At 49.1% G+C, this 27,984-nt stretch overlaps 4 protein-coding genes across 19 annotated transcripts; 1 reads left to right on the top strand and 3 right to left on the bottom strand.

Moving 5' to 3' along the window:
* Positions 1 to 45: 45 nt before the first annotated feature.
* On the top strand, positions 46 to 2,572 carry tmub2 (transmembrane and ubiquitin-like domain containing 2). 2 transcript variants are annotated; one of them, XR_005098499.1, is made up of 4 exons: positions 46 to 176; positions 835 to 1,331; positions 1,659 to 2,170; positions 2,225 to 2,572. XR_005098499.1 is itself a non-coding variant. In XM_037256152.1 (3 exons), exons 2-3 carry the CDS (start codon positions 841 to 843, stop codon positions 2,044 to 2,046), a joined length of 879 nt encoding a protein of 292 aa, XP_037112047.1. In that variant the 5' UTR covers positions 46 to 176; positions 835 to 840; the 3' UTR covers positions 2,047 to 2,299. The 2 variants fall into 2 exon arrangements, 1 of the variants encoding a protein (XP_037112047.1); XM_037256152.1 differs by having other exon boundaries at positions 1,659 to 2,299.
* A 54-nt stretch (positions 2,573 to 2,626) lies between these two features.
* On the bottom strand, positions 2,627 to 7,140 carry atxn7l3 (ataxin 7-like 3). Of its 4 annotated transcripts, none has more exons than XM_037256148.1 (15): positions 6,872 to 7,140; positions 6,403 to 6,436; positions 5,914 to 6,025; positions 5,716 to 5,848; positions 5,457 to 5,628; positions 5,278 to 5,381; positions 5,174 to 5,196; positions 5,050 to 5,095; positions 4,870 to 4,922; positions 4,720 to 4,794; positions 4,522 to 4,565; positions 4,006 to 4,077; positions 3,525 to 3,697; positions 3,283 to 3,377; positions 2,627 to 3,210 (listed from the first exon to the last, which is right to left on the bottom strand). In XM_037256148.1, exons 3-15 carry the CDS (start codon positions 5,965 to 5,967, stop codon positions 3,067 to 3,069), a joined length of 1,188 nt encoding a protein of 395 aa, XP_037112043.1. In that variant the 5' UTR covers positions 5,968 to 6,025; positions 6,403 to 6,436; positions 6,872 to 7,140; the 3' UTR covers positions 2,627 to 3,066. The 4 variants fall into 4 exon arrangements, with proteins under 4 accessions (XP_037112043.1, XP_037112045.1, XP_037112046.1 ...); XM_037256150.1 differs by having other exon boundaries at positions 3,289 to 3,377; XM_037256151.1 differs by lacking the exon at positions 4,006 to 4,077.
* Positions 7,141 to 7,504: 364 nt separating this feature from the next.
* ubtf (upstream binding transcription factor) lies at positions 7,505 to 20,233 on the bottom strand. Of its 12 annotated transcripts, none has more exons than XM_037256142.1 (22): positions 19,823 to 20,233; positions 19,210 to 19,332; positions 17,879 to 17,938; positions 17,604 to 17,776; positions 17,438 to 17,521; positions 12,328 to 12,483; positions 12,163 to 12,227; positions 11,954 to 12,080; positions 11,772 to 11,882; positions 11,506 to 11,639; positions 11,104 to 11,245; positions 10,976 to 11,017; positions 10,767 to 10,874; positions 10,545 to 10,700; positions 10,333 to 10,470; positions 10,138 to 10,248; positions 9,976 to 10,067; positions 9,629 to 9,818; positions 9,485 to 9,532; positions 9,351 to 9,404; positions 9,096 to 9,203; positions 7,505 to 9,016 (listed from the first exon to the last, which is right to left on the bottom strand). In XM_037256142.1, exons 3-22 carry the CDS (start codon positions 17,913 to 17,915, stop codon positions 8,912 to 8,914), a joined length of 2,181 nt encoding a protein of 726 aa, XP_037112037.1. In that variant the 5' UTR covers positions 17,916 to 17,938; positions 19,210 to 19,332; positions 19,823 to 20,233; the 3' UTR covers positions 7,505 to 8,911. The 12 variants fall into 12 exon arrangements, with proteins under 12 accessions (XP_037112037.1, XP_037112036.1, XP_037112034.1 ...); XM_037256141.1 differs by lacking the exon at positions 19,823 to 20,233 and adding an exon at positions 19,559 to 19,812; XM_037256139.1 differs by lacking the exon at positions 19,210 to 19,332.
* A 637-nt stretch (positions 20,234 to 20,870) lies between these two features.
* On the bottom strand, positions 20,871 to 26,699 carry slc4a1a (solute carrier family 4 member 1a (Diego blood group)). The gene is made up of 21 exons (XM_037256134.1): positions 26,580 to 26,699; positions 25,963 to 26,020; positions 25,818 to 25,876; positions 25,255 to 25,355; positions 25,143 to 25,189; positions 24,891 to 25,056; positions 24,590 to 24,725; positions 24,442 to 24,511; positions 24,301 to 24,343; positions 24,051 to 24,235; positions 23,769 to 23,976; positions 23,498 to 23,701; positions 23,114 to 23,262; positions 22,798 to 22,992; positions 22,487 to 22,720; positions 22,324 to 22,413; positions 22,069 to 22,235; positions 21,727 to 21,968; positions 21,425 to 21,594; positions 21,064 to 21,237; positions 20,871 to 20,999 (listed from the first exon to the last, which is right to left on the bottom strand). The coding sequence occupies exons 2-21, from the start codon at positions 25,987 to 25,989 to the stop codon at positions 20,922 to 20,924; spliced, it is 2,745 nt and encodes a 914-aa protein (XP_037112029.1). The 5' UTR covers positions 25,990 to 26,020; positions 26,580 to 26,699; the 3' UTR covers positions 20,871 to 20,921.
* Between the last annotated feature and the right edge of the window lie 1,285 nt (positions 26,700 to 27,984).

Genomic DNA, 27,984 nt, shown 5'->3' with positions numbered 1-27,984 from the left:
CTAAATAAAGCTTGTGTGAGAACATCAGCACAGCAACGGGTTGCTGACGTCCCTCCTCTCTTCCGCCTGAGTGTGTGTGTGCGCGTGTGCACCCTGTTTTGAGGAAGTAGCCGCTTGCTAGCTACTAGCATCGATCAAGTTCGTCGTCAAACATGCTCTGATTGCACGCCTGGCTGGTAAGAAACAATCGTGTCCTCCACGGTGAAGTTGACCGACGCCGCGCGGGTATTGACGATGATTAACGTGAAAGGGGAGTCGCGTAAATGGAGGCAAGAGCTTTCGTTTTCTTTGATTTAGCTTGGGGTTAGCTCGCGAGGCTAACGCTGCTCGTTATTGACGTGAATCAACACTTGGACGAGAGTCACAATATTGCTCATTCGCTGGCCTATAAATCCGCGTGAAACCACGCTCGGCACGACATGTCCTTTCTTTTGGGATGATGAAGACCTGTTTTGTATGCATTGCACCCGTGCAACGTTAAATAACCGGATTGTGACGTCAACAAATGAGCCGTCCGTCTTGTGTCCCATTTCCGGGTCAATTTTCCCTTGGGATTGAGGAGGGAATGCCGAACACATTCGATCTACCATAAGCACAGGAGTTTGTTACCAAAATGCAGCCAGTTGATACAACGACCAAATCTTGTTTTACATTTGCCAATGTACGGCATAGTTTGCCACGAAGCACTCTATTCCATGAAAATATTAGGCCATGAAAAATCGTCAATAGAGTTCCATTCGAAGTAAACGTCGGACAAGAAATCCATGTAAGATTTTGCCCCGAAGACGACCCCCCTTCAAAAAAAAATGATGTGTCAACATACCATTTCTGCAGGAGAAGATGGCAGTGTGTGCACTGACCATGCTGGACGGGATGGGTGGCGAGGCCACAGCGGTGGGGGGGGCCCTGCTTGTGGCCCTGGCGCTGGTCCTGGCCTGGCTCTCCACACACGTGGCGGAGCGCAGCGACCACATCCTGGGCACCATCCTGTCGGCAGGCGCTCACGCCTCCCTCATCGGTGTGGGCGGGGATGCGGGCGGCGACGTCCAGGTGGATGCCCCGGAGCAGACGGGCGGCGAGACGGATGAGGTGGCCTCGCCGGAAGACGCTGACCTGCTGCTGGACATTCAGAGCAAAGCACCCCCCGGGGGCAGGATTCACGCTTCGGACGAGGAGGAAGACGAGGATTACGGTGAAGAAGAAGAGAGAGTGCGGGCTTATAAAAAGGACATGTCTACCACTCCGTCCTTTTGCGTGCGACTCAAGTTTTTAAACGACACAGAGGAAGTGGCCGTGGTCAAACCTCACCACACTGTGGACCAACTCAAGAGGTTAGGGCACACCTTGCGCCGCCGCCGCCACACCACACCACGTTGCTGTTAGCTAGCTAGCTAGTTAGTTGTCACAAATTCAAATGAGCCCAATTGAAGTGGGTAAAAGGAACAATTTTCTGACTGGCGTGTCATGAAGACGACTTGATAAACCCACGTAGGTGCTTTACACCAGGTGGCCACAAGATGTCTTTAGCGGCGGCATTTCAGAAAGCTGTTGAAAAAGAGGATTGTGACTAGCAAATAGGCAGGGCAACACGACTGCATGTGCGATCAGCGATGACGAAACACGCCACTTACCTTGCTTGTGACTTTCTCCCCTGCCAGTAAGTACTTCTCTGGGCGTGAGCATCAGATCAAGCTGATCTACCAAGGGCAACTCCTGCAGGACTCCAAGAGGACTCTGCTGTCCCTGAACGTGACTCACAACAGCGTCATCCACTGCCACGTCTCGCAGGCCCCGCACGACGGCAGCCCTGAGGCGGGGGCCGCCGGCTCTCCCCAGGGGGCGCCCGCCGTCTCCGGGGGCCTGCGGGCGGCGGGCGTGGCCGTCAGCACGGGCAGCCTGGTGGTACCCGTGTTTGTGGTGATCCTGGCCGTGGTGTGGTATTTCCGCATCAACTACCGCCAGTTCTTCACTGCGCCCGCCACCATCTCCCTGGTGGGTGTCACCATCTTCTTCAGCTTCCTCATCTTCGGCATGCACGGCCGCTGAAGAAACCCGTTGGCATGTAACACTAGCACGGCCCTGAAACTCCCATATTTGGACCATTCATATGCTGAAAACCAAAGAAAAAAAACAAAACAAGCAGAAGTCCACCCACCTGCATTTTTTCCCCCTCCAGGCGGGCGCGCGGGCGGGCGGGCGGGCCCCTCTCTGCTGCCATAAAACATCACCGGATGCTTTTGGCCAATCCTGCTAACACACTAACCCATTTCCACAGGGGAGGGGGAGAAAAAAAAAAGACCTGTGATCAAGCTTTCATTTCTGCTTTGTTAGCTCTCGTTTCTCCATCCATGATTCAAGCCCAACATTTTTTCTGTGGTGTGAAGAAATTAATTTAAAGGCTGAGATGCTGTATTGTTAAAGTAGAACAGGCCTAGTGTCTTTTGATGTGTACAATGTTGTGTATTTAGTGTAAATAAAATGAATGAATGAATGAAACAAATGAATCTGGCACTTATGAGAAAAAAAACATCTGGAGTCTAATGTCTCCAATTAAAAGCATTACAAAAAAAAACTTCCCACTCTTTTTATTTACAAATGTCAGCAATGAAGGACAGTGCTCAATGAAATACTTTTATATATATATATACACGTGTTAATATTTTGAGCTCACATCACCAAAACACTTTTACAAAACTTCACAGGACTATAAAAATAGACACAATTATTTGAGCTTACCTTGTCCATCTCCACCACCATTACAGTTTCATGTGCAAATACATAAAATACATGTGTGTGTGTGTTGTGACATCATTTACAACAAATAATTAGGTCATGATAATCTTAACAAAACTCAAAATATATGTCACAAGAATACAAAATTAGCATATACGGTTCACATGAGTTACACTAAACCTGAAATACACACAGCAGTAGAGCGAGCAGAAGAATGCATGTATGTGTGTGTGTGTGTGTGTGTGTGTGTGTGTGTGTGTGTGTGCGTTGCACCTGAATGCCTCATTCCGAACCTAGGCGTAGAGACGTGGAGGGGAAAAATGTTCTCTGGTGCTAGTTCAAGTCATTGTAGATGCTGGAAATAGATGGAGCAGGAGGTTTGGGGCGCTTTTTTTTGGCGGGCAAGCTAACATTACTCTGCGAGACGCCTCCATTGCTGCCACTTGTTAGACTTCCGCTTGTTCCTTCGCCTCCGCCGCCGCCTCCGCCTCCTCCTCCTCCTCCTCCTCCTCCTCCTCCTCCTCCTCCTCCTCCTCCTCCTCCTCCTCCTCCTCCTCCTCCTCCTCCTCCTCCTGAAGTGCTGTTCAAAATCAGTGAGGTCCGCTTCTTCTTCTTCGGCCTACGAGGGTCAGAATGGTTGGTGCCTGTGAGGAGAATCATTTCCAAAAACAATAATAGTCAAACTAAATCAAATTCAACAAATTAAAAAGAAATCAAATCAAAACTAAAAGAACTAATAACGTTTGCGGGCAAAATAAAATCCATTTTAAAAATTGCATTCCATTCCTTACTGGCTCTGGATGAGGCGGAGTCAGTGGGCGAAATCTCCGGCGAGTCTTCCCACTGCAGGCGGCTGATGAGATTGTGAGCCCCGCCGCCGCCGCCGCCGCCGCCGCCGCCGCCGTCCCCTTGGAGCTCAAAGCCGTCGCTCTCGGCCGTGGCGTCGGGGTCAGGGAGGGACGACCTGGTGATCATGACAAGTGCAGAAAAAAAGGTCACTTCCTGTGTGGACAGCCCTGGAAATCAAACTCGGTACATCCAATTTGCTTGTATGGTGTCCTATTGTGTACTTTTAATCATCATCATCACGACTCTGGTGTTATTCTTGCCTTGACTGAAATGACTGTTCTCACTGCAGCTGCAATCTTGACTTGTCAAACATGGCTCCTTTTAACCGACAGAAGCCATCACTCATACACGAGTTAAGAACACACGGAAGGGATGGGGCTGGGATCAAGGACGCTATTGGGGGGGGGGGGGGGGCACACTCACGCGGACGGCCCCAGGAGGAACACCCTGACGCTCCTCCTCTGCTCGTCCGTGTGCTGGGGACAGCGCTGAGACCTGGTGGGCGGGACACAAGGTGGCGTTACACTTCCCCGACTGACACCAGCCTCGATGGAGGAAGGGAGGGAGACCCTTTCACCGTAATTGGCCCCCTTTCACACAGAGATAAGGCAAAGGTGGCCAATCACTGTCGTAGTGAGCACGGAGGGTGACATTTTGTTTGAATTGCAAATAGATCTCTATATATCCAATTGCGCCAGGTCTGTGGGTGGCCATTTTGCAGGGTAAAGAAGGCTGGTGACAGGCCCGGAGGGAGGGAGGGAGGGAGGGAGGGAGGGAGGGAGGCACGTGCGTACGTGCGGGTCGCTGGCCCTGCTGTCAACTTGTGTTCAACCTTCGGTTAAAGTTAAAGTCGCTTTCACTTCATATCGTGGAAAGGGAGAAAAGTGATAGGGGAAGACGGACGCAAGAACATGGCAGCTGTGTGCGTGTGCTACATACCTGGTGCACATCTTCTTGGTGTGTTCAGAGATCACCCCACATTGCTGCAAACACACACACACACACACACACACACACACACACACACACACACACAAGCTTAGCAAAGCATCCATCAGCAAGTCTGTTTCTTCCATTGGCGGAATATCCCAGGCATCCAAGCAATCCTTACAAAGGCCGCAAGAGTGGTTCTCTCACCGTGGTCAGCAGTGACCTGACTTCCTCAGGGCCCAGAGTTTCGTAATTGATCCCGGCGTTGTTGTAGTTATTGTACTGGACGAAGGCAAACGAGAGAAAAGAGCGCTGGCTTATTGCTGCTGGCAAACGGGCTAAGAAGGAAGAGTCCACCTTGAATGCTTCTGAGGAGATGCTGCTGCTGCTGCTGCTGCTGCCCAGATCACCTGAAATGCATTTCATACCAATAACTACATCAAGTTAGAAATCGACCAAATTCATCTAAGGTAGACTTTGAAAGTCAATTACTATCTTGCAAGGAATTGCTCGAAAGGAAATAAAAGACTCCCTTACCGTTTTTGTGCTTGAGAGATTTGGAGCGTCGCGGTGAATTTGGATTCTGCGCAGAGGGGAAAAGAGCGCTTGGTTACAAGACAGATCCCAACTCCGTATCGAACGAGAGAACTACCGCAATGACCTTATCTGACTTTCTCTTCTTGGCTGCAATCAGAAAGTAGAAAAATCATAACAACAAAGATCGCTTGCTATATGGAGCTTCCGTGGGCTTTTCACATCGCTCACATTTCTTCTCGGCGCCGTACGACCAGTCGTTGTCGTTCAGGTCGTCGTTGTCTTCCTGGTCGCTCTCCGACTTGCTCACGTTGTTGTTGTTGTTGCTGGCCAGCCTGTCAAAATGAACAAATCAATACGATAGATAACATTTGATATTAGGAGGGAGGAGGCTCCATTTGGGGGCCGACCTGCGGCTAGCGATGCGGCTGCTGTTGCGCCCCATGCCCAGACACTTTTCCAGGTGCGGTGCAAAGCGGGACGCCGCGATTAGTCGCTTGCAATTGGGACACTCGCACTCCTTGTTCTTCCACTGGTTGTACACCTGGCCAAAGATGTCCAGTCCTGGCTGGTCCACAATCTCTGCACAGACAGACAGACAGACAACAGCTCGAGTAAATCAAGAGGAAAAAAAGCTGATGTCGAACAAACGGGCGCAAATGTACCAACCAAATTCTTTGGCGCTCTCCGGGTCGATGTCGTCCAGGAAGAAGTAGCCGTGCTTGACGGCGCGATGCACCTCAAAGCAAAGGCCTAGGCAGGCGTCCTCCACCAGCTCAGAGTAGATGTCGTGGACCAAGGCCTAGCGCACACATGCGGGACTGTTAAACATCAAGAGTGACGACTCACTTTGAATCATTGCTGTACCTCCAGCCTGGTGTTGTTGTCTGGGCCTGACAGGGCCATATCCTCCATTTTCATTTGAAAACCCCTCTGCTGAATCTTCTCGATGGCGTCGGAACCCAATGACGCTGCGTACCCACCCGCATCATGGGAGCAACAGGTACAATAACTGGTCATTATTTACGAAGCCCAAAAACCATTCATAGTGACACACACACACACACACACACACACACACGTAGGTGTCGAGTTAATTCAATAACACTCACAGTTAAGCTACAATATTCATTTCTGGTGATAAAATCAACAGATCTCTTATGGTGGCAAACAAACTCGTCGTTCTCATTAACGCCCAAGGTCATGTCGGTCAACATTCATGCCAGTTGCCTCCATTTCGACTTGACCAAATAAAGACATTGAACATATTGATGTAAATAATACAAAATCAGTCAGTTCAGAACAGAAATAAAAAACATTGGTGGTGACACAAGTCATTCACTCCAAATGACTCACTTTTAAGCTTTTAAGTCGCTTTTCTCTCTTCATCCTGTCGAGAAAGACAAAATACAGCCATAAAGTGACAAAAGGCCACAATTATTAAGAAAATTAAACAGTGCTCACTTTTGGTGCAGAAGTTATTCAATGACAAAAAATGACATTAGAACAGGTCATTGAATGAACATAATACTTCAATATGCATGCGGCTGTTTGGGTCTGATTACGATGGAAGAGCATAGGAAACATTACGGGTCACCAAAAGCCGCTAATTATGTCCATGCAAGCTCTTCCTTTCCAAACCGTGACAAGCGTGCCACAGCGAGCAGTGAGGCTCATCGGCATGGCATGGCATGGCATGGCATGGCATGGCATGGCATGGCATGGCATGGCATGGCATGGCATGGCATGGCATATCATCATCATCATCATCACCACCACCACCACCATCATCAACATCACCATTTCGACGTTGCTTTCCTTTTACCTCGTCGGTCGTCACGGAAGCGGCCCGTTTCCCCCCGGCGGAAGGCAGCCGACTCGACGTGATTCGCGTCAGTCAGCGCGAGGAATCTTCTTCGACGTCCATATTTGCTGGGTCTCAGAGGGGGGGGAAAAAAGTGAAACGTGTAATTCTAGTTCTCCTTATTGTCTGTTCGTTGCAGGTGTTAACGAAACAAACAAACGAACGGCCAGCCGTTTTGTGCAGCTTGACAGGCGCAAGGCGGCCATGCAGCAGCGCTCGACCAATCACAGCGCGAGACAACGAGGCACTTCCGGCTACGTCATGAGACGTTTATGTCACGCACAAAGAAAAACAATTGGATGGTGCGCCACACGGAAGACCGACGAAGAAATCATCATTTTAAAAAATCCTGTTGTACGCTATCTATAGTTATAAAATGTTTTAACATTGTACCCTGTTTTATTTGTCACCACTAAGAGTAGTTTTTTTTTTTTTTTTTTTTATAACTGACTGGTCACACAAATACTTTTCCGTATCGAATACGAGATAAATACTACAACTTTTTCTCAAAAACATTTCTTCATCCTCAACACGACCCTAAGATGTCTTTAGAATAATCACTTTTTAACTCCCCCTTACTTAAAAGACAAGCAATTTTTCAAGATTGTGTTTATTTGCCCAAATACTTGAACGACAAGGACATCATAACACCCTCTGCTATAGAAAACGTGATTTTTTTTTTTTTTTTTGTTGGTCAAATGATCAGCAGTACAAAGTTGTAAAGCTTTTTTTGTTGTTGCTTTTTTCAACATTTCAAACATTTCATCTCAAGGAAAACAAAAACCAAGCAACGGACGGGAGAAAAGAAAACCACTCAATACAAAATAAAACAGTATTTACAAGAATAACACACACTGCCGCCTCCCTTTTAACTTTGATTCAATCACAAACAGAAGATTATAACTAATGTAAGTCATGGTGTGTGTCACCAAGCAAAAATGTCTAATATGTACATTCATTTTGTAGTCTGTGTCATCCATTCTACAATTAAGGGAAGATTTGGAGGGAGTTAACCAAGATCAAACATTAAAAAGACCCAATTTAAATGTGTTTTTTTAAATAAAGCATGCATGGGGAACATAGGAAGCGTTGCACAACAACTTGATTTATTTGTAGTTTGGACATAAAAATGAACAACAAACCTCAAAATGTGCAGTGCCTCTAAGAGAACCAAACAAATAACTTCCCATGAATTGCTTTTGTTTACAAATGTGATAATGAATGTAAATGTGTGTTTGCAAGGAGGCGTAATGTCAAGACAGTTTGTGTTGCGACTGGTGCTCGGTTTCAATGAGTATAACTGCCCTCGATGAAGAAGAAGAAAAAGCTTGGGGGGATACAATAACCGAGATTGAAATCTTGTTTGCACTGCAGCATTTTAAACGACGTTCCAGCAATGACAACAGAAAAAAAAATCCAAAACATTCATCATGGCTTCTTTTGTTTTTGTTTTTTTTGTTTTTTATATCTGAAAAAATACCACCTCTTTAAGAAGTCAATGGGATAAAATCAAAAGCAGAGGAAAAAGTAGAAGGGGGGGGTTGGGGTACAGTATTAACAAGGAAACATTCTTAAGAGTGCAACTTTTTCCAGTACAAATACCCTCGCATCCTGCCCGCCCCTCTCCCTGCTTGAAGTGCCCCACCCGCTTGTCGTGTTCTTTGGCTGCGAGAAGCCTGGCTCGTCCCTGTGGAACAATCAAATAAAATGGACGACATTGTTTTAAAACTCAAAACAAATAAGTGTCAGTTCAGAACATCGCCAAACCAGTGGGATGCAGGTCCGACTAAAACTCGGCGAGGGGCTGATGAAGGGAAGAAATTAAAAGAAAAGAAAGAGAGAGAAAAAAGTGGGTGGGTGGGTGGGTGTGAAATGGAGGTGGCAGCTTGGGCAGGGGTTGGCACAGTGGCAGAGATCCCCCCCCCCCCCCCCGAATGAAGCCCCCGTGGCTCAGCTTGGTCTGTCCCGTCGTCACGGTGGTCCCGCCCCCTGTGCCTCTCTTCAGTCTGAGTCCGAGTCTGACGAGCCGCCAGAGTTGGACTCGCTGCTACTGTCTTCTGACTTGTTCTCCTTGTCGTCCACTTCGTCGTCGTCTTCATCGTCCTTCTTCAACACAAACATTTGGAATGGCCTGTGAGAATCGAAAAGATTCACGCTTTTCCAAAACCGTATTGGCGCAACTTACGTCATCGTCGTCATCATCATCATCTTCACTGGAGGACCCCGCTTCGGAGGAAGCCCTGTCCTTTTCATCATCGTCGTCGTCGTCATCGTCTTCTTCTTCCTCGGTGTCCTGTGGGAAGCCGTGCATAAGAGCTATCGTTGGCTGTTCTGCTTCTACATCTGCATTTTGTCCGCTTGGGAGAGATCCTTGCAACAATCTTTGAGCCCAAAAATATTTCAGGCTGATCACTTTAGCGGTCCAATGCTAGCACCTTACCGATTTCTTGACCTTTGCCTTGGGGCCTCCTGGTTTTGTAGGGGTTTTTCTTTTCTGGAAGATCAAGAGGGCAAATTGGAATTGAAACATGCCACCACAAGAAACACAGCTTCTCGTATTGTGCTGCGCCTCACCTGTGAGTTGTACTCTTTGTAGGAATTCCTAACTTGAGAAGATACACTCTGAGGGAGGGAGGGAGCGAGGGAGGGATGGATGGGAGGGATTAGAAGAAGCAGAATTGGATGATTTTCTTTTTTAGCAGAAGCAGCATTACTCACGGCCAGCCACTGCTCAAGCAGCACTTTGTACTGCCTCTGCATCTCCTCTGCAATCTTTTTGTAGCGGTCCTTGTCCTTGAGGGGCAGCCTCTGCCAGCGGCTACCAATCTCCGTCATCCTCTCCTTCATGGGCAGGTGGTTGAGCTCTCCGTTGGACAGCATCTCCTGAGAGAACTTCTGGTAGCCGTTTCTGGAGCAAAACAGGACGTCAGGTCATGGAAGGAAGGAAGGAAGGAAGGAAGGAAGGAAGGAAGGAAGGAAGGAAGGAAGGAAGGAAGGAAGGAAGGAAGGAAGGAAGGAAGGAAGGGAGAGAGGGAAGCCCGCCACAAATTGCGAGCGCAACTCACGACGGCGGCTTCTTGGGTTCGCCCTCGAACTTCATCTTCTTCCCAGAGGCCACGGCGGTGGCGACGGGCGAACGCATCTCGCACAGGTCTCGCTGCGGACGACAGGCAGAATGGCGCTTAGCTGCCGCCGGCCGGGCCGAGGTCGTCGTGGCGCTGGCTCACCTCGTATCTTTTCTGGTCTTCTGCCGCCTTTTTGATCCACATGATCTTTTCTTTCTTTTCCATAGTACTCCAGGTGGCCTCCATCGCCTTCTGAGCCTTGGGCCGGTCGTTCTGCATTGCGCATGCATCCTTGTTTTGTTTTTCCACTCCATTCAATGTGGATTGAAATACGTGAACTGTTTGTATAGGGCTTACCTTAAATCTGGCCAGATAGTCTCCGATGACGCTTTGCTGCCAGATGTCCTGTGCCGTCTTGGGTGGGTCGGGCAGACTACGGTCCTCCTTTTTCTCCGACCCCGCCTTCAAGACCGCCTCCAGTCGCTTATACTTCTCCTGCGTTCAGAACGAGGATGTGGCTCAGTCCCACGCACGTATTCAAGGGGGGGGGGGGGGGGAAAAACTCGTACCTTTTTCTTATCCGGCAGCTCGTTCCACATGCGCGCCAGCATCCGCGTGAGTTCGCTTTCGGAGAGATCCGGACGTTCCTGGTGCAGCTTGGGACGCTTCTCCTCGGAGAAGATGAACATGGCTGAGATGGGCCGCTTGGGTTTCTCCGCGTTGGCCTGCAAATCAGAAGTAAAACGTCAGACAATGCCAGCACAAAGACCAAAATGGACATCTCTGGGCACCTTGGCTTTGGAGTTCTTTCTGGACGCTGTGCTGTTGGCCCCGCTGCCCCGCTTGAAGCCCCCCTTGTCCTCACCCAAGACCCTCTGCTGCTCCTCCTCAGACAAACTCTGAAGCGATCCAAAAACGGCGACAATGTGTGAATTCAAAGAGTAAACACATGGATGCCAAGCCAAGGCGACGTATGTTTCGAAGCATGAAAAGAACTTACGCTGAGGAATCTGTTCATCTCAATTTCGTATTCCTTCTTCCTCTGCAGAGAGAGAAAAGAAAAAAAGAAGGACATTTAGAGCACGATGAAGACAAGCCATATGGTGAGAGGCAAGCATTTTGCATTACCTGCTCACAGCGCTTCTGGTAGGCATCCTTCTCATTCTGCTTGAGCAGCTTCCAGCGCTGGCTGCACATGACCATACGCTCTGTGCTGGGCACGTCCTTCATGCTGGACATCAGCTCGGCGCAGAACATGGAGTAGCCGTTCCTGGAAGGAAGGAAGGAAGGAAGGAAGGAAGGAAGGAAGGAAGGAAGGAAGAAAGAAAGAAAGAAAGAAAGAAAGAAAGAAAGAAAGAAAGAAAGAAAAGAAAGAAAGAAAGAAAGAAAGAAAGAAAGAAAGAAAGAAAGAAAGAAAGAAAGAAAGAAAGAAAGAAAGAAAGAAAGAAAGAAAGAAAGAAAGAAAGAGAAAATGATGAGTGGCCTCTTTCTGCGGCCGAGTGAGGGACTCAGACGGGGGCGCTGACTCACGGTGGAGGCTTGTCGGGACGGCCGTCGGACTTGTCCTTGAGGTGCCTCTCGGCTTTGGTCAGCGTGGACTTGACGATGTCCCCCTGCGTCAGGTTCATCTCAGGATGCTGCTGAATGTACTCGCGCATCGTCTCCTGCCAATATCAAAGCCACAAACTTGATGGGAAGCCAAATCATCCAATGAGTGGCATTTTGTCTCGATTCGACAGACAAGCTGGCACGTGATGTGCTGCTGCTGCTGCCGCCGCTGCCGTCTTCCAGCTCACCTCGTACAGCTTATGCTGCTCCAGCGACTTGGCGATCCACTTGAGTCTCTTCTTGTCCGACAGCTGTGTCCACTGCTTGCTGAGGTAGTCCTTGATATCCTTTGTGGTAGCCTGGAAAAGAACGGCAAGAGCTCCTCAACGATGAAATGAGGCAAACGGGCGGCAAAGAAAAGCCAACTTACGTCAGGGTGGCCTTTGAGGAAGGCCTTCTTTTCGTGGGTGTACCACAGCTGCTGAGGCGTTTTGGCCTTCTCGGGAACATTTGAGCCTTTCTTAGTCATGCTCTCCATCAGCTCCGGGTGCTCCTCCCTGATAGACGGGAAACGTTTTCAAAATGTGATGTCCGCGATAAGGAGCCAAATCCAAGTAGTCAATAGATGGATGAACTTACCTGAACCTCATCATGCTGTGTACAAAAACCTCTTTGTCCTTCACAAAGTCATCCAAGTATTTTTTCTGCACGGCGCAAAGAAAAGAAAAGGAGAAAAAAAAATGTCTTCAGATGGATTCCTTTTTCTTTCCCCCCCATTCAAACCCGAAGCATCTGGCACTTTACCTTTTTTTTGTCAGGCAGCTCACGATATTTCTTGGACAAGATCTTGGTCAGATCCAAGTTGCTCATTTCCGGATGCAATTTTGCATACTTGGCCCTCTTCTCCATGAAGAAGCGGAAGTACGGTGTCAGGGGCTTCTTGGGAAAATCCGGATGTTTCTGTCACAGGAGGAAAAGCGGGTTCCTGAATACTCTGGACTACATCCCGCCACATTTGATGCAGTTGATTTTCCAAAACCTGATCGGGGGTCCATCTTGTGTGCTCCATAAACTGCTACTTTAAGTGTGTCATTATTCATGAAAAATGAAAGAATAAGATGCTGTCATAGGTTACCTTTAGTTTCTTGCCTTTGTATGGGTTCTTGATGTAGTCCTGAGCGTCCAATATCAGCTCCGTGAGAGTCCGAAATTTACGGATCTGTTGTCGTCGGACAAAGTCACACTCAATGAATTTGGTGCCTTTTCCAAAAGATTGCATCAACCCTGGTGGCCTCACTCACCTCTTTGGCGACCTCCAGCCACTTCAGCTTGCACATTTCGGCCGTGTAGGAGTTGAAGGCCACTTTCTGCCAGTCCAGGTGGGACTCGGACGTCTTGTACTTGGTCAGGTCCTTCTGCGGCAGTGCCAACTTCATGGACTCCAGCAATTGGAGCACGTCGTCCTGGGCCCACACTGCAGCACAAAGTTCAATGACATACATATACGTATATTATGGCAACAAAGCAAGAGTTGGACAACTTTAAATGAGAGTGGAGCCGCGCACTCACTACCTTGATGTTGGGATGTTGCCTCCATGTTTCCATTCATTTGTGGGTTGTCCTTTATTTAATCTGGAGAAATAAGTCAAAATGAGTTTGTAGCTACTAACCATACCAATCTATATTTTAAGGCGTGGTCAATTCACCATTTGCAAACTCGCTGTAGCTACGTATCACGAAATCTATATTAAACGGGTAATAGGATAATAATAGATTTTTGAAACAATATACAAGCCATTCATTTTTCAAGTCACCGTTCTAAGATTAGCTTGACCTAAAATTGTGGAGTCGGTTTGGAGTACACGCCATTGTAAAGGGAATAAAAATGATTTTTTATGGGTCCATTTTTATGTGGTATCGCAAAAACAAAATACAAAAGAAAGAATCATGACTAATAACAAATGTTGTTCTCAACATGATTAGACGTGGCAAGGTGGTGTGAATGGGCATTCCAAAGTCGACATAATGGCTTCTATTCATTACGCCGCCCCTAAAACGTTTACGCTCTGCGTTGCGTTGAGGACGCACACACGCACACACTGGCGATAGTTTGCGACTGCTCTCAATCTCAAATAACACCACGCGCGGAGTGGCGCGGGGTGCTAACAAGTAGCAACGCCTTAGCTCCCAGTCTCCGTCAAGCTACCTTCCAGCCACACGGAATTTCGCCTTCTTTCCCCTTCCCTCCCGCCCTCCCTTCCTTCTTGCTACACGCAACGACTCTTTTCTGCGCCTGGGCCCGCTGGCTAATGGAGGATTTTCGGGTGGGGGAGCCGAGGGGTTTGGGGTGGATCCACAAAGGAAGGAAGGAAGCGAGTGGACGGACAGGCAGCTGGAGGCGACCAGCTGACCACGGGGGAGCTGCTTTCGCTCTCCGACCAACGGACCAACAATGGCGGCTATCACTGCGCCACAGGAGCCTCATCACCAGCGGATCTCGCTCCGCCGCGCCACACTCGATTTTCAACTATAAACTGAAAGAATGGCGACATGTTGTCCTTCGCGGTTAACAAAGGGGTTTTTTTTTTGTAGCGTATATGCTTTTAATTGTGGTTTGATTCGAGAATGAACAAAAGTGCGGTATATTCTTCAGTGAGGCGTAACCGAGTGGCGCTTCCATGATGGCGGATCCTCGTGGTTCGTCGTGTCCTTGATGGCTCCAGCTAGCACAAGCTAGCCTGTTAGCTCGAAAAGCCCCAGCCGGGGGCGAACCAGCGACGCCGAAATTTCGTTACCAGGCCACCGTTTCAAAAAACTCATTGAACCTTTACAACGTTTGAACACCGTCCATTATGCTCTATACAAAAGAACACTTTTTGGTGCCATTTTCAGGACAACGTGTAGGCAGTTGACGCTGTTTTTGTAAGAATTCAATTTCATCCTAAATATGTTACGAGTGCTCAAGGTACTGCTAACATTGAAATAACCACATACCCGGAATTCGATCGAAGAAAAACACAATTTAAACGTTGATATGAAATTCTACAACGTATACGTTTCCAAACGTACATGGGTCGGCTCTCAACGTTGTGCTGGGGGGCTTGGAGGAGCCACAAAGACGAGAGACTGTAAAAAGATCAAATAAAAGCTACACTAAAACGAAGTGTGTTTTTATTTTTATTTAAAAAGATAATACGAAAGTCTCGATCAACTGTGGTTTGGGGTTAGTATATTACAGGAGGCTAGGCTAACGTCGGAGACCGAAAAGCTTCCGTGGCGCCACAAACGAGCTCGGACGACCGCCATGCTTCCGAGCAAACCTACCGTGACAAGGTCCAAATGGCGGCCCGGGGAAAGAAGGGGAAAAATAGACGTGGCTCACAACCGCGGGGCTCCTTTTCGTCGAGCCGAACAGAGACGACTAAATAAAAGAGACGGGTTCGCCGAGGAGCTCGGTAGTCCGGGGCTAGTCGGGAAGAGAGAAGGGGGAGAGAGAGGGCGGCGAGATACTAAACCAAGATCCCTGATGGCTAACCGAGAGGGGCGGCTGGCGTTTCTGCAAACTGCCGCATGGAGGTCTTCGCGTGGAAAGAACCGCGAGCTCCCACGAAAGCCATTAACATCCAACGCGGACGTGTACTTATCCACAACTCGAATGTCATTTCAACAACACATAAGCGTTACCTTTTGGTATCGTGTCCACAAGTCTCTTCCCCCCAGCCGCAGAGGACAAGAAATACGGCGGCTATGGCCAACCTCGTGTGTCCCCTTTCCACTGCCCTATGTCGAATACAAAGGAGGACCGTCGACCGACCGACCGATCGCGTTTTTCACACGTCTACAAATGCTACATTTACGGCGGTCAAATAGGCGACTTTCAGGCACTCGTTCGTGGCGCAGTCGTGTTGCATTTGGGCCCGAGCGGGGGGTTGCTCGGCTTGGGCTTACCTCGCTGCTTCTCGGCGTCGTTGGAGAGGAAGAAGGGGAGGGTTGAACGATCGCCAGTACTGCGCCGTCGGTCCTCGGCTCCAGTCCCCGCAGAGATGATTCTTCCCCCGCCTCCATCGCACTCGCAGTCTCCCTCCAGTCAACGCGCAGCAAGCTTCCCACTCCCCACCCAACCTTTTCGCGAGCGACGCCGAGTCGTCTTCCATGTTGTCGGACGGATCGACGCCACAGCCGTCGTTTCCGTCAGCCGCCATCGCATTTTTGTTTGGTTTTTTTCACAAGTGGAGGGGCCGGCCGACCGGCCGGCCATCATGTCCGCTCCGCTGCCGATGTTTGCAACACTTTTCACAAACCCGAACGAGCATCTAACGGCGACATTTCACATCTGACTAACCTCAAATCATGAACCGTATATGGCTGGCTACACTTGACATCTTATTTGTGGTTCATTAAAAAGTCGGGTTTTTTGTACGTCTAAGTACCGGGTGTGTTATTAAGTGGACCTCGATACCTTTGCACGTTGAAGGGAAAAATGTCGGTGGCTGTTTGACAGCTTCATATTAGATCAGCACGTTTTTTTCCCCTTTTTCCAACTCCACCTTGTGTTTGTGGGCGGAACCCCGGTAGGCCGGGCCGTCCAATCGAGGAAGCCCGGTAAGGAAAACAAACGGCTCCCAGGCTTCTGGGCCTTGTTCAACAGTGACGCGTTCGCTTGCTGTCGGGCATATTTACATATGCTACATGCAAAATATATTAGTGTTGAAAGTATTTTGAACAATAAGTGGCTTTTTATTGTTCGAGCCGTCACACTGTGTGACGTCACCGTTCTTTTTGATAGGTTTACGATATGCATCAAAGGTCATGAGATCGTTGTTAACATCTTGACTGCAGGCTCATGAAAGCAATATGTTGAAGCTCGTGTGTAACGCTTGATCAAGATTTCGAAATAGATATTTTGGTGTTAAAAGAATACAAATGTACAAAAGTACTAATGTGTATATTTATTCACGTTACACCCTATGTTACTAAGACATTAAACAGCTGCTGAGGTGTTTTTACATCCTCGGGACCGTTTAGGCCTTTTTGAAGGTATGCGGTGCGCCAGCTCCGGGTTCTCCTCCCTGTTAGACGGGAAACGTTTTCAGAATGGGAAGGTCCACGATAAGGAGCGAAATACAAGTCTTCGATAGATGAACTCACCTGAACCTCTTCAAGCTGTGTTCATAAACCTCTCTTTCCTTCACAAATCCTTCTGTGTATTTTTTCTACATGGTGAAAAGGGGGAAAAAAAATCTTCAGTTGGATTCAAACCCGAAGCATCTGGCACTTTACCTTTTTTTGGTCAGGCAGCGCACGAAATTTCGTGGACAACATCTTGCTTATTTCCTCGTGGCTCATTTCCGGATGCAATTTTGCTAACTTGGGCCGAGTCTCCATGAAGAAGCGGAAGTACGGCGTCAGGGGCTTCCTGGGGAAATCCGGATGTTTCTGTCACAGGAGGAAAAGCAGGTTCCTGAATACTCTGGACTACATCCCGCCACATTTGATGCCGTTTATTTTGCTTCACTTTCACATCGTAGCTTCTCTTTTAACTCAGCAAATTCGCAAGATTTTTGTCGATGATCAAGCTCACATTCAAAAAGTGTGTTTATTTCCTACAGTAAGGTTGACAGTGCATCTTGTGTGCTCCATAAACTCCTAATTTAAGTGCATCATAGCCTTTTGTTTTCTTTTGTTCAGACAAAACATGTAGGTCTTACCTTAACACTTTTTTCGACACTCCCTGACGAAGGCGGAAGTTGCTGCTGAAGCTGTCGAAATATAGTGTTAAGGTAAGACCTACATATTTCTCTGAACAAAAGAAAACCAAAGGCTATAAGTACTGAAGATAGAATGAACACAATCCAACTATTAAGTGTATAATTATTCATGAAAAACAAAAGAACAAGATGCTGTCATAGGTTACCTTTAGTCTCTTGCCTTTGTATGGGTCCTTGATGTAGTCCTGAGCGTCCAATATCAGCTCCGTGAGAGTCCGAAATTTACGGATCTGTTGTCGTCAGACAAAGTCACACTCAATGAATTTGGTGCCTTTTCCAAAAGATTGCATCAACCCTGGTGGCCTCACTCACCTCTTTGGCGACCTCCAGCCACTTCAGCTTGCACATTTCGGCCGTGTAGGAGTTGAAGGCCAATTTGTCCCAGTCCAGGTGGGTCACTGACCTCTTGTACTTGGTCAGGTCCTTCTGCGGGAGTGCCAACTTCATGGACTCCAGCAATTGGAACACGTCGTCCTGGGCCCACACTGCAGCACAAAGTTCAATGATATACATATACGTAGTATATTATGGCAACAAAGCAAGAGTTGGACAACTTTAAATGGGATGAGAATGGAGCCGAGCACTACCTTGAGGTTGGGATGTTGCCTCCATGTTTCCATTCATTTGTGGGTGATCCTTTGTTTAGTCTGGAGAAATAAGTCAAATTAGTTTGTAGTTACTAACTACACCAATCTATATTTTAAGGCGTGGTCAATTCACCATTTGCAAACTCGCTGTAGCTACGTATCACGAAATCTATATTAAACGGGTAATAGGATGATAATATCTTTTTAAAAATAATATACACTATAAGTCACTCTTCTAAGATTATCTTGACCTAAAATTGTGGAGTCGGTTTGGAGTACAAGCCATTAAAAAGGGAATAAAAAGGATTTCTTTCGGAGTCCATTGGCTTGGTTCAGGGCATCGCAACAACAAAATGCAAACGAGTCATGAATCTAATAACACATGTTGTTCTCAACATGATTCCAACGTCAACATAATGGCTTCTATTCATTACGCCGCCCCTAAAACGTTTACGTTCTGCGTTGAGGACACACACTGGCAATCTCAAATAACGGCGCAGCGCGGTGCGGCGCGGAGGGCTAGAACAACGCCACGCCAGAGCTCCCACTCTCCGTCAAGCTACTTTTCAGCCACCCTTCCTTCCAACCTTCTTTCTACACGCAATGACTATTTTCTACGCCTGGGCCCGCTGGCCAATGGAGGATTTTCGAGTAGGGTGGATACACACAGGAAGGAAGGAAGGAAGCGAGTGGACGGACAGGCAGCTGGAGGCGACCAGCTGACCACGGGGGAGCTGCTTTCGATCTCCGACCAACGGACCAACAATGGCGGCCATCACTGCGCCACCGGAGCCTCATCACCAGCGGATCTCGCTCCGCCGCGCCACACTCGACTTTCAACTAAAAACTGAAAGAATGGCGACATGTTGTCCTTCGCGGTTAACAAAGGTTTTTGTATATGCTTTTATGTGTGGTTTGATTCGAGAATGAACAAAAGTGCGGTATATTCTTCAGTGAGGCGTAACCGAGAGGCGCTTCCATGATGGCGGATCCTCGTGGTTCGTCGTGTCCGTGATGGCTCCAGCTAGCACAAGCTAGCTAGCCTGTTAGCTCGAAAAGCCCCAGCCGGGGGCGAACCAGCGACGCCGAAATTTAGTTACCGGTTCCACCGTAAATAATTTAACCTGTACAGAATTCAATTTCGTCCTAAATATTATGCCCAAAGTAGTGTTTATAGTGACACATTGAAATAACCACATTCCCGGAATGCGATATAACATTTAAGTTAGTACTCGGTATGTTCAAAGAGGCTATGCTAACGTCGGAGACCGCCAAAGTTCCGTGGCGCTACAAACGTGCTTGACGACCGCCATGCTTCCGAGCAAACCTACCGTGATAAGGTCCAAATGGCGGCCCGGGAAACGAAGGGGGGGGGAAATACGAGGCGCCTTTAAGTTGAGCCGAAAAGAGACGCCTAAATAGGCGGGTTCACCGAGGCGCTTGGTCGTCCGGGGCTAGTCGGGAAGAGAGAAGGGGGGGGAGAGAGAGAGAGAGGGCGGCGAGATACTAAACTAAGATCCCTGATGGCTAACCGAGAGGGGCGGCTGGCGTTTCTGCAAACTGCCGCATGGAGGTCTTAGCGTGGAAAGTACCGACAAACTCCCCGAAAACCGAAATATATTACATCCAATGTGGACGTGTACTTATCCACAAGTCATTTCAACAACACGCACGTGTTACCTCCTGGCCTCGTATCCACAAGTCTCTTCCCCCCAGCCGCAGAGGACAAGAAATACGGCGGCTATGGCCAACCTCGTGTGTCCCCTTTCCACTGCCCTATGTCGAATACAAAGGAGGACCGTCGGCCGACCGACCGATCGCGTTTTTCACACGTATACAAATGCTACATTTACGGCGGTCAAATAGGCGAATTTCAGGCACTCGTTCGTGGCACAGTCGTGTTGCATTTGGGCCCGAGCGGGGGGTCGCTCGGCTTGGGCTTACCTCGCTGCTTCTCGGCTTCGTTGGAGAGGAAGAAGGGGAGGGTCGAACAATCATCGCCAGTACTGCGCCGTTGGTCCTCGGCTCCAGTCCCCGCAGAGATGATTGTTTCCCCGCCTACATCGCACTCGCAGCCCTCCATCCAGTCAACCGTTTGTCGGCGCCGAGGCGTCTTCCATTTTGTCGGACGGACCGACCCGGACCGGTGCCGGCCATCATGTCCGCTCCGCTGCCGATATTTGCAACGCTTTCCACACAACCGAACAAGCATCTGACAACCTCAAATCTCGAACTTTATATGGTTAGACTTGACATTGTTTTTGGTTCATTAAAGTTGTTTTTTGTTGTACGTCTAAGTATTGCGTGTGTTATTAAGTGGACCTCGATACCTTTGCACGTTGAAGGGAATTGTCCTTTTGTAAATTGTCGCTGGCTGTTTGACAGCTTCTCCACTTTGTGTTTGTGGGCGGAACCGCGGCCGGGCGATTGGGCGGCCGGGCGGGTGGGTGGAACCCCGTCCAACCGCGGAAGCCCGCTAAGGAAAACAAGCGGCTCCTAGGCTAACAGTGATGCGTTCGCTTGCTGTCGGGCATATTTACATATGATATTTTTGGTGCTTTACAGTTTGAAGTCTTTTGTACAAAGATTCTTTTTGTATTAAATATAGGTTAAATGAATACAAATGGAAAAATACTAATAGTTTATTTATTCATGTTACACCCTATGTAAGTAAGAAGCAAAACTTACACTCATGTTCTCTTCCAAACGCTTTGTCAAAAGCGTTCATTCAATTCAGATAAAAGCGCGTATATATCTGCATACAATGCTCAAATTGTGGAATTGACAAAAATACCTTGAAAATAAAGCACAAGGCAAAAATGTCATTGATGTTTGGGAATGATAAATATTCGGCTAACTTCAATGAAAAACAATGCATCAAATGCATTTTATATCACATGTCACAGGACAACACCTCTAACTTGCACACAAGAGAAAAAAACATCTACATCTAAAAGAACAAATGCCACTGGTATCATATAGCGAGGTTTCTTTTCTTTATGAATCACTGGCTATACTTTGAAATTGAATTGGTCTTCTTCACTCACGGAAGAGGGGACTCATTGTACGCATCCTCACCGACATCCTCCTCAAACTTCACCTTAGCGTCATCTGCATCCAGCTGCAACACCAAAGGACACATTTGTACAAAGAAGGTGGAAAATGGTTCAGGTCAAAGTACTTACACATTTCATTTCCATGGTGGAGAAGAGCGTGCCGGTCATGACCATGCGCAGTGGCACAGTGAGGAGCAGGATGAAGGGCAGCGCCAAGGAGAAGCGGCTCATTTTCACCACCCAAAGTACGGCCAGACACACCAGCTGGATCAGCGTGAAAAGGTGCATCCGCATGGTCGACACCTACGCCCAAAACACGGTGTCGATAAATGACGAGTGCTCCACCGCGATGACAACGTGATTCAAATAACACGGTGGCATCGTCGGCCTACGCGCTCATCCAAATCAGGCAAATGTTAGCTCTCGAAAGTAAGTTCAACGGAGCTACTGCCATCCATCTAACGTTGAAACAAAGAAGCTCGCTCGGTACCCTGGTGGCGTAGGCCTCGGACGGGTGGTATTTTTTGGGCGTGATCAACAGAAGAATCCGGTCCCACATTTGAATGCCGCTCAGGGAAGTGACACCCATGTAGAGGAAGATTCCAAACAGGGCCGTCATGGGGATCAGCTTCAGTAAGGGCTCCATGTAGATAGAGACGCCTGAAACACAACACCTTGTGGATAAGCTTCCATTTGGCTGTGTGGATGTGTGTGTGAGACGCCTTCCTTCCTTCCTTCCTTCCTTCCTTCCTTCCTTCCTTCCTTCCTTCCTTCCTTCCTTCCTTGACTTACCAACCAAGAGGGCCACCAGAATGCCACTGATCCGTTGCTCCAGCACTTTTTCAATTTCCGGTTTGGGGCCCTTGGACATGACGGTGAGAGCGTTGGCATGCGTGACGGAGCGCACCGTGGCGGCGCTCAGCCACGGAACCCCAAATATGGAGGAGACGGCCCCCATGACCACCAGGAGGAGCAGGTCAAAATGAAAACCGGAGCCTTTGACCATCTTTCTTTCCGGCTTGCTAACGATCAGCCTAAAGGAGGAAAACATGTCGACGGCATGTGAACAACAACAACAACAACAACAAGAGAAACGTTGCTATTGTCAGGAAAGGTGTTTCCATGCTCACTCACGTGGTAATCTGAGACTCGAGGAAGATGAGGATAAAGACTAGCAGCGCTGGGACGGCGGAGGCGGCCATCATCCAGATGGGGAAGTCCCCGTTCTTTCCCATAGGGCTGATGAACCAGCCACGGGCGTCAGGGTTGGTCACCTGGATCCCATTTGGTACCACCAGTTTCTGCAAGAGAGCCATGTCACTTCCACAATGACGTTATACTATGACAAATAAAAGACATTCTGATGACACCATTATACTGCTAGCTTGCCTGAGTGTAAGTGCCGCCAACGCTGAGATCCACAGCGACCATGGTAAAGATAGCAATGGGGACCCCGAAATCTCCAATCAGCCGTCGCAGCTGCGATAAGACCGAGGGGGTCAGGGATGGCACATCTTCATCGGGAGCCGAGCCGCTCGGCTCGGTGACTTACCCAACCGGGCAGGAAAGTGCCGTTTTTGAACTGGCGCAGGAAGTAGGCGATGAAAAAGCAGCCCAACATGAGGCACAGGGACAACAGCGCCGTGTTGGCAAAGGGACCCTGGAGTTGCACGTGCTGGACCACAACGGTCCCGTTGGAAGTCACATTGTAGATGGTGTCAAAGGGGCTCTCCAGGGTATCGTTCAGTAGTCCGTAGTTGAGTTTCAAAGAATGGGCATTGAAGATCTGCGCAGGAGGAGACAGCCTAAGTCTGGAAGCTTCAAAGGTTTCGTACAAAAGGATGGCGAGTTCAAGGCGGAAACCTTAATGAGTTTACTGAAGGTCTCGTAGATGAAGATGAGCGAGATGAGGATGGAGAAGATTTCCTGGGTGAAGCGGGAGATGTAGCGCACCAGGAAGCTGCCCTCCACCGCCACAATGATCACCACAATCACGATGAGCCACATGCCCACCCAGATACGACCCACTAAGTACTCCATGCCCTGGGACTTGCAAAACTAAGGCACGCACGGGATGGAGACAGGAAACATGCATGAGGTTGAGGCCCAAACAAGCAGCGGTGGCGGTGGCGGTGGCGGTGGCGGCGGCGGCGGCGGCGGCGGCGGCGGTGACACGTACGGTGAAAAAGGCCTCCTCAAAGAGCAGCAGCGGTCCGGAAAAACCAAGCACCAGGACGGGCTGCGCGGCGAAGATGCAGAAGATGATGCCCTGGATGCTTGTGGAGATCATCAGCTCAGACACACCCATCATCTTCTCTGATTTTTCGGCTAAGACAAAGAAGGGGACAGCCAGCCAGTCAGCCATCCATCCATCCATCCATCCATCCATCCATCCATCCATCCATCCATCCATCCATCCATCCATCCATCCATCCATCCATCCATCCATCCATCCATCCATCCATCCATCCATCCATCCATCCATCCATCCATCCATCCATCCATCCATCCATCCATCCCTCCATCCATCCATCCATCCATCCATCCAGCCAGTCCGTCCTACCTAAAAGTCCTCCAAAGGTGATGGCTGGCGACAGGGCGGCAAAGTAGATGAAAATGATGGCGGCCATGACCTGAGGGTTGAGGGCATCCGTGTAGTCGCTGATGTAGTGGCGGTAGCGACGCCTGATGTCTTTGACCATCCCGCCAAAAGGATAGCCCGTGCGGGCCAGAGGGTCCTCTCTCGCCGGCTCCGGCGCTTTTGCCACTGAACGCATCCGTCCGACCGTCAGGCAAATTCTTCATTTGGTTCTGGTTTGACTCGGTCGGCTTACCGCTAATCCTGGCACCGAAGGCCAGACGGTTGTCGCTGGGGCGGAGTCTCTCCCGCAGCATCATCTTCTGGAACTTGATGACGGGCGCCAGCATCCCCACTTCTTGGATCTCTGTGGGGGGGATGACGATGCTGCAGTCCATGAAGTCGGCGATGGCGTTGGTCAGGTCCTGCTCGCTCTGTGCCAGGAAAGCTTCCAGACAGAACACCTGGCGCAGAGAAGGTTATGTGGAGCTGCGCTTCTGCTCTCCGTTCGTTCTCTCCACCTTGTGGCTTTTCTTACCCAGTCGGCCATTAGAGCGCCCATGGCGCGACCGCTCTCACTGTAGTCCACGCCGCTTTGGCTCGGGCCAACCAGGAGGAAGACGAAGCGCACGGGGACGGAACATTCCAGCGCCGACTCCATCGGCACCGAGTCTCGAAGCCGAACGAAAGCCACCACTGGCTTCTCCAGAAGATCCAGGGCACCTTGGGGAGCCGTTCTTTTGGTTCTTGCTCGACGGTTGAAATATTTCAATGTGGCGTGGTGATACCTGAGAGGACGATGGAGGCCTCCATGTTGTCAGAGCTGTCCCTCTGCAAAACGACAAAAGAAAAGGCGTTGTGTGTGCGCGCGTGCGGGCGGGCGTGCGTGCGTGCTATTCCGGCTGGCGGGCCACTAAAATGAGCGCTACCTTGGTGGAAACGGAAAAGGTCTGCATTTGGATGTCTCCCGAGGGGGTGACCGTAGGTCTGTCGGACTGACTGGAGGCAAAACCACAAATCAGGCATTCGTATGTGATCGGTGCATTCAAAGTTGTACGGAAAGATGGATTGGCTTACCTGCGGCGCATGAGAAGCGCTCTGAGCAGAGCATCCCGATCGCTCGCTCGGATCTCGCTCTTGTTGACCAGCGCGTCCACCGCCTTCTCGGCGATGGCTGACAAACTGCTGACGTCCAGGTCAAGGAGGACAGCGCCTGGCGTGTCATTTAAGAGCACTTTGAGTTCGAGTACAAGCGAGTTCATTTTTAGGACAGAACCTACTTGAAGAATATTTGCATGTACGTATTTCAAAGATGAATTGCGTAACATCAGCCCCTCAGATATGAAGCTTTTCTTCCTGATATGAAGTCCACAGTCACCTGTGCTCATGGTCTTGCGTAGTTGGATGAGACTCTTGAAGGTCAGGTAGGATGTGTGCGAAGGACCCCACTTCCCGGTGGCGGCGTCAAAGTTCTCCTCGAAGCCCACCCAGCGGCCCGTCTCCTGCCAGGTGTTGCCCTGGAGCTCGTTCAGTTCCACGTACGCCTGCGGCCGGCCCAGAGGGTCCCGTTGGTGCGTGCGTGCGTGCGCTCAAGTTGGCTACTGACATGGTTTTAGGATGAGAGACTGACCTGAGCGTCGCCTCTGGTGGTGGCGTTGGTGTTCAGGTTGAGGTTGGCTGAAGGAACCACATGGAATTTGAAACCAAAAGTCACTCACTCGAGAGCGGTGAGAGAAGCCTACCTCCTGAAGCTGCAGGAGGGATGGATGTTTCCAAGGGTGCGTCATCTTCTTGCCTCCCGTTCTCCAGACTGCACAGATCACTGCGCTCCGCCAGAGTCCTCCTGGTGTGCAAAATGGAAACATGCATTTCATGATGTCAAGCCTATTGTAGTCCATCCACATATAGTACTGTAAGTAAGTAGACTGTAAGTCTCATTGTGTCAAGATGCTGCAATTCTGTCTCAAGATGCTGCAATTCTGTCTCTGGCCACACGGGGGCAGACGCTATCTGTCCTCAAGCTGAAACGTCAGTCAAACGGACGTGCTTCAATATTGTCGCCACAAGAGGGCGACAAATCTCACACTACCTTCCAGTGGTCAATTGTGAAGGCCTAGTCGCGTTGATTGGTCACTGGCCCATTTGCAACGCTATTTGCTTCTGTTCCCTTTCCGTTATGTCCTATGTATGTATATTGACATACATTTTTACTTCATGGAATGTTTGAATTGAATGAAGAATGCATGTTTGAATTGAATAAAGAAGGAATGTTTGGTTAGCATTACTAAAGACTGGAGGGACTCACATTCTCAGTGGGGAAGGGAGGAAGGCGGAATCACGCTCTTCATAGGACACGTCACTGTCCTGCAAGGGATGAGAAAGGATTTCATGAAGGCGGAGGTGCTTGAAATTCAGCAGATCAGATGGATTTGCACATGAAATGGACCGACCTCGTCACAAGCCAATCTGTTATCCATTGCTGCTTTCTGGGTTGACACTCTCAGCTACCTTTGGAGGGCAAATTCAGATTATACATTGAAGATGAACAGTAAACCAGAGGGGAGCTGTGACTGGAACATGAAGTCGAATTTGATGTGCAGACTCCTGGCTCCAGACAGATAATGGAGCGACCGTTAAGAAGAACGAAGACGCTTCTTCTATCTTGGAGTCGCACCCGTTTGTCTGCGCTCTCCCGCAAAAGGACATGAGTGCAGAGAAAAAACGACGACGCTCCTAAAAATAAAGTGGTGGCTTCATACCAATTGAGCGGAACAGTGGATTTACAATGAACACCAAAAGGCAATCTTTGGTCGCTTAGACTTGAAACTTGGTTATTTCCCAACAAACCAAGACCCTTTGACTGCCTGCAGCGCACACACACACACGTTTGAGTTAGGAGTCGTTCTCCAGACGACGGGCTAGGGCCCTAACGGTTCGGAATGACCCGTTCGGCACTTTGGCTTTTGGACGATGGCTAAGTGTTGTATCAAGTTAGCGTCATCAACTAGATCAGAAAGTAGACATAAAAAGCAGGTGGACCCAGGTCCAGAGCAGACCACACCCCTACCTGCGTGCCTTGTGTCCGGCCGGCCGGCAGCTGTCGGCGAATTACTTGTGAAAATGAGTTGCGAGCGAGCGACCGTGGCGAGACCCTACGGCGAAGAGCGGGAACACCCAAAAGCAAAAAGTACGTCAAACTGCTGAAAGTGCCGTACCCCAAAGGTGGTCCCGTTGCCTGGCAACCGCACAAGGTTGCTGGAGATAAGGCGCACCGGCGCTATCATTCAGGGACACCTTGGCGCGGGGATATCCCAGCCCTAGTTGGACTACTCCGCCCTCAGCCAACATGGCCGACGGACGGCGCTGCCTCCCCATGCCGCCCGCCGTGGTCGTTGCTGCTGGAGGGGCACAAGAGGGGGCAAACAGGGGGGTAGAAAAGGGGCATCCATCGCATCGTGTCAAAACGCGTCATCTTGTTGACATCTTGGGGATTCCCCCCAAATTTAGAAAAGAGCTTGGCTTTCGAATTGGCTCAGAAGCCTGAAGAACGCGCAAGTTTGGCTTCAACTTGTCGACTAGGCTTAGCCACCAAGACTTACAGACTATGGTCTTAGATGCGAGAGGTTAGTTTATGCTTGAACGCAAAATCTCAATCACGTCTTTTTGTTGTTCTTACAAAAAGACAAAAGGTGTGTCTTCCTTTTTTACTGAAAAGTTATCAGCTGTCAATCATCAAGCCAAAGTGCAAAAGGGTCTGCGAGGACAAGCGGCAGGCAGGCAGGCAGGCAGCCTTTCATGTTGTGAAAATGAGAGGAAGTCTTATGCCGATCATGAGGACTCTGATGGAAATCACCTTAAAAATGATTATTTCCACATCAGACACACTTGCGTGGTGGGATACGCTGGACACTTAATTAGATGCGCTCTCATGACTTGGAAGAAAACTTGAATAAGTTGCCCATTTGGGGTTAAGGGGGTCATTTAGGGGAAAAGATGGATGTCTGCCGTTGCTTGCTTGCTTGCTTTTTTTCTTCATCCTGAAGTTTCCTTCAGTTTAACATCTGTGAAGACTTCTTAGAACTTGTTTTCACAGAACTTACATAAACAAGTCTTTGCCCTCTCTATGTCCTCTTATTAGTCTCTCAAAGACATCAACCTGGAGAAAATGTGTGGACTTTTTACAAAAGATGAACAGAAAAGTCATGATTCGCAGACAGCAGAGAGAGAGAGAGAGAGGGGGGGGGGGGGGGTCTGATGAAGCCGCCGCATGCGTGAACTTCAGGCTCGTTATCATCATCAATTTTAGCCAGCTATCTGCTGACTCCACGCACGCAACATCCAGACACGCCCTGAGCCTGCAAAAACACACTATGGTTAAAGTCAGCATTAATATCTTGGAAATTCAAGTAAATGACTTGTCGTATGCTGCCAAACAAGCATCTGCGTCAAAAGTCGCTTTACACAGCAAGTTC

Source organism: Syngnathus acus, chromosome 8, assembly GCF_901709675.1.
Source record: "Syngnathus acus chromosome 8, fSynAcu1.2, whole genome shotgun sequence".
NCBI classification, from domain to species: Eukaryota; Metazoa; Chordata; class Actinopteri; order Syngnathiformes; family Syngnathidae; genus Syngnathus; species Syngnathus acus.
Note: the sequence above shows the minus strand (reverse complement) of the source record. Positions and strands in the feature narration are given on the sequence as shown.